This window comes from Alternaria atra (genome assembly GCF_907166805.1).
Source record: "Alternaria atra isolate CS162 genome assembly, contig: 3, whole genome shotgun sequence".
Classification (NCBI taxonomy): Eukaryota; Fungi; Ascomycota; class Dothideomycetes; order Pleosporales; family Pleosporaceae; genus Alternaria; species Alternaria atra.
Window position 1 is genome coordinate 1 of NW_025091328.1, and position 5,322 is coordinate 5,322.

At 51.8% G+C, this 5,322-nt stretch overlaps 1 protein-coding gene across 1 annotated transcript; it reads right to left on the reverse strand.

Annotated features, from left to right (window-relative positions):
- Positions 1–3,622: 3,622 nt before the first annotated feature.
- Positions 3,623–5,079, reverse strand: ALTATR162_LOCUS9393 (uncharacterized protein; the record flags this gene model as incomplete). Its single annotated transcript, XM_043317026.1, has 3 exons — positions 3,623–4,511; positions 4,564–4,766; positions 4,816–5,079. The coding sequence occupies 3 exons, from the start codon at positions 5,077–5,079 to the stop codon at positions 3,623–3,625; spliced, it is 1,356 nt and encodes a 451-aa protein (XP_043172961.1).
- Positions 5,080–5,322: the final 243 nt, after the last annotated feature.

Here is a 5,322-nt window from a genome sequence, read left to right on the forward strand (position 1 = left end):
CTAAATACATACTCTCTATATCTTCTCTGTGCTACTTTGTTGGACCTCCTACGCGCTTGCTTAGCATCCGCCGGGTCGTCGTACTTTCTGTTCGCCATGAGTAGATTGCAACACACTCAGCGTAATGCGACGTTACCGCGTATGATAACCACTACCTGTCTGCACGGCAGACCAAGTGACAGATTAACATCCGTCGCCATCCTGAGCCCTACGCATAAGCAGTTTGTATCGTCATCACACTACCAGCCGCGTTGTGGAAATGTTCAAGTGTAGTGGATCTCGAGCATTAGCATAGCGGGTCTTCACATGGTCAGCATTTTGATGGACGAGAACATGCTGAGCCGTAAGCATAAGCAGTTTGCACCATTGCTACAGTTCCACGCCAGCTGCGATGTGTGGACCTTCAAGTAGAGTGGGTCTCAACGTCCCGTACGTTTGGGAGACGCTAGCGAGGTAAGCACAGACAATGGCAGTAGTTCCTGCAGGCCCCGTTAGTCACAGGAACTTCACAAAGTACCAGAGACAGTGCCTGCCGCATGCAGATGCTCTCACTGCCGGTCTGATAATATGCCGAACTTTTGCGAGGCAAGCGTCTTCCGTGCCCACCGCCGCTTAGCCAGTGCAACCACGATAGACTCGTTTACTATGCATTAATGATTGTTAATATAAGCTTTCGATTTTTTGTTTTGATGGGGCTTTAACAAACACCTGTTCAATCTTCCCCCCGTAATGGCTCTAGGAGTTGTAGTTACTGTAAACATATGAGGAGGAGGTTAAGGAAGTAGTTGGTTGATTGATAGAGTCTATCGAAGAGAGCGAATATATATCCTCAGGTTACATAATCAGTGATGAAACGCACTATCTCCACGTAGGCGTAGATGCTGACATTAACTAAATGCTCAAAATGCTCGCCTGCGATGCTGCTCTCTGCTATGGTAGTACAACAGCTATAATAATAATTTAAGCTTACGATATTAACTACCCGTTATTGCGGACTCTACGATATATATCGCGTTGTGGACGCGTCTTCCTACCTATATACGTGATGCAGCTAATCGCGTATCTGACGTTGGCGGTCGCTGCTCGCTATCTCGGAACGACTCCGAACCCTGGGGTCTGGGGTATCGCGACGTCATAACCCTAACCCCAACCTCCGAACACGAAACCCTAACACCATCAACCCCATCAGCTGCGGGGCTGCAAATTCGTGTTAACGTGCAACTTAGCGCTCTAATTAACATATCTAAATCTTAGAGCTATTGGCCTGCGGGAACCTAACTCGACCGGCTTGCGAACAATACTCGACCCAGCCCCCATGCTCAATAATACGCCGAGTCTGGTATATCTAGTCCCCAACTAAAATGAAACCCTAACTCGACTGAGGGCTGGGTCGAGTTAGCGCCCTGGGATAGAGCTATTAGCCTGCGGGAACCTAACTGGACCAGCCTGCGAAGTTTACTGGAATCAGCCTACGTGATGTCGCCTACGCAGGAAAATGTGTACATCTCAGCACCGAAATAACTGGAGTCAGCCCTGACTCCAGTTAGCACCCTGGGATAACATAGATACTAAGCGAGTCGCGCATCCAAGCGAGTCGCGCACCCCACCAACTTTCTCAACCTATTTCACTTTAACCTGCAATGGCTCCACATCGCAACACTATACTGCCTTCAACTGAGGGCGATATTCAACTTGCTATTTTGTCTCTTAATTCTAGCCAATTGCAGAGCAATCGACGTGCTGCTACAATCTTTAGCGTTCCTAAGAGCACACTGCGCGACCGACGCGCTGGAAAGCCTGCCCGACGCGATTGTGAGCCTAACTCAAAGAAGCTTACCAAGCTAGAAGAGGAGGTGATTATCAGCTATATACTTGACCTAGATCAACGTGGATTTGCGCCTACGTACGCAGCTATACGTGATATGGCTGATAAGCTACTCTCAGCGCGTGGTGGCTCTCCTGTAGGCAGAGACTGGCCGAGTAACTTTGTCAAGCGTACGGACAGCCTCAAGACGCGTTTCAATCGAGCGTACGACAGGCAGAGAGCTCTATGCGAGGATCCAGTCTTGATTAGGAGCTGGTTTGAGCTTATAGAGGAGACAAAGGCTAAGTACGGCATCTGCGATGAGGACGTCTATAACTTTGATGAGGCTGGCTTTATGATGGGCAAGATCACGACTCAGCTCGTCGTGACAGGATCAGAGAGGCGAGGCAGGCCAAAGAGTATCCAGCCAGGCAATCGTGAGTGGATGACGTTGATCGCTGCGATCAACGCTGCGATCAACGCTGCTGGCTGGTCAGTCCCGCCGTTCCTTATCTTCGCTGGCCAGTATCACCTATCTGCCTGGTATGAGGAGGATATCCCACGCGACTGGGCGATCGCAGTGAGTGACAATGGCTGGACAAACAACGAGCTAGGAGTAGAGTGGCTGAAGCACTTCAACGCTCACACGAAGACTCGCGTTGTTGGTGCACGTCGCCTGCTCGTCCTTGACGGCCACGGGAGCCACCATTCTCTTGAGTTTCAAGAGCTCTGCAAGGAGAACAACATCTATACGCTCTGTATGCCACCTCACTCATCTCACTTGCTGCAGCCTCTTGATGTTGGCTGCTTCTCGCCGTTGAAGCGCGCGTACAGTCGTGAGGTGGAGAGCCTGATCCGCCACCACATCAACCACATCACCAAGCTCGAGTTCCTGCCAGCCTTCAAGGCAGCGTTCAGTCAATCGTTCACCTCAGCCAATATCTGCTCAGCCTTTCGAGGCGCAGGCCTTGTACCTCTCCAACCAGACGCTGTGCTCTCAAAACTTGACGTGCAGCTACGTACACCTACTCCTCCTCCTCCGCCAGAGGCCCTCTGGGAGGCTCGTACGCCGAGTAACGTACGCGAGCTTGAAGCTCAATCAACGTTAATACGTGAGCGCGTTCGAAAGCATAAGAGCTCATCGCCAGCTTCGATTATTGAGGCGATTAACCAGCTTAAGAAGGGCGCTGAGGTAATAATGCTCTCAGCTGAGCTGATGCGCGATCGGATTGCTAGCCTTGAGAAGGCTAATGAGGCAGCGTCAGCGCGCAAACAGCGTAAGAAAAAGCGTATACAGAAGCGAGGAGTACTAACAAAGGGAGCTGGAGAGGATCTACTCGCTCAACATGAGGCTGACCAGCAGATTGCTCGTGAGCAGCGTCAAGGAGGAGAGCGATCGGGCGTGAGGCGCCAGGCTCTGGCGCGCTGCACGAGGTGCAGAGAGACTGGGCATAACTCATGTACGTGTAAAAAAGATACTCTAGATACTGCTTAATCTACTCTATAAAGTTCTATATATTATGTTATTACGTTGTTGAGATATATGATTATAGAGGTGCGCAAAGTTGGTGGGGTGCGCGACTCGCTTGGATGCGCGACTCGCTTAGTATCTATGTTAGGGGATTCTGCGTCGCTCATTCAGGGTTTCTCGAGGGATTCTGGGCCATAGCCTTGAATCCCGTCGCCCATTAATGATAGGGCTGATCCCAAAAAGTGCCCTGGGATAGGGGATTGATGGTCGCTCATTCAGGGTTTCTCGGGGGATTAAGGGCTATAGCCGTTAATCCTTTTGCCCATTAATGTTAGGGTTGACCCGAATTAAGCATGTATCTTAGAAACATTTGTAGTAGGAGCCGGAGGGGGTGGTGCTGGGGTAGTTGAGCCACCAGTGCAAGTGCCGAAGGCAGAGTTGCAACCGGTGCCGCAGTGACCGGCAGATGATCCGCACCATCCGTATTGCGAGCAGCAGTCGCCGAAAGTAGATCCAGCGCACGTTCCCTTGCCTGAACCGCAAGTTCCGTCAGTGGAAACGGGGGTAGTGCCGCTGCCGCCGCCGCCGCCCCCGGAAGGAGTAGGGGGAGGAGTAGAGCCTCCACCACCGGAAGTACGGTACCAGTTTGCCTCAGGCTCGCCCATGCACTCGCCCATGGTTACACCGCGGTAGCCCTTTGATTTGAGGTACTGGAGCATGTAACCTGTGAGGCTGAGAGCGGTTTGCTCATGGATGTCATGGGCAATAGCGAGGCGGGAGCCTAAGGTTGGCCCGCCGTTAGTAGAGTCGAGAATCCTCTTGAAGTTGTCCTTGGCGACTTGGATGTTGGATAGCTGGTTGTAATCATCCGTGTCCAAGTCAAAGTAGCTGATAACGTAACCCAAGTTCCTCATCACATTCTGGCAAGCCGTGTTGCACGATGAGTAGGGAGGACGCATGTACGTGGGGTACTTTCCGATGATGTTGCGGATAGCCATCTCGTTCCTGACCATCTGATCGTAGCGCTGCGCATCAGTGATGTCGCTAAGATCCTGGTGAGACCATGTGTGGGATGCCACTTGGTGGCCCTCGGCGACCATGCGCTTGATCACATTGGACCATTGCGCTGTGCTGTCGATGGCGCCCTTGCCCAGGTTGATACCGGTGACGAAAAAGGTGGCCTTGAAGCCATACGTGGCGAACTGGTCGAGGACGCGGTCGGTGTAGATGTATGGGCTGTGGTCTGATTAGTCGCGTGATATGAGCGTGAGATCATAATAGAGCTTACCCATCATCGTAGGTGATGGCGACTGTCCCAGCCTTCTTGCAAGCGTAAACACCGCTGCCTCCGTATGCAACACTACCCTTCTGAGGACGGGCATCGTTGCGTGTGCTAGCTCCAGCAGGTGTCTTGTTGGCATCGCAAGCTGGGCCAAAGTTAATCAAGCAGTCAGGGGCTGAACAATGATCCTTTGTCGTTCCGCAGTATCCCTATATCAGGTCAGCGTCCACAACAGTCAAAGATTCAAGACCGACATACTGAACCCGAGCAGCAGTATCCCTCAGCACACTTGGCGTTGCCGAAGCTGGGTCCACAACGACCGTTCTGACCACCTTGGCGGGTCTCCAACAAGCCGCCCCTGGGCTCAGCAGGGTGTCGAAGCACGCGGGCAGCGACAGGAGGTTTGAAGTCGGCTTCCAAGTCCCTGGGTAGACCGAAAACCTTAGGCGCTCCTGGAATTCCACCATGAGCAGCCACAAGGGGCGCCACCACACCAACAGCGAAGATTTCAGAGAAGCGCATCTTCCCAAACGATTATACAGTTAACAATAATACCGGATTCAAAAGTCTGAAAAGCAAAAGACAGCTGCCAAAGAAAATGAGATTTGGCAAAGCGAGAGACTGATAAAGGCCGGTGTGAGAAAGCGGCGCAATAAAATAAAACAACAGCTTGCACGCATATACTTATAAACGCCACCCCCAGCCACGCCTCTCGACGCATCGATAGAAAAAGACCAGAGAAGCATGAGCTAATATGGTAAATGG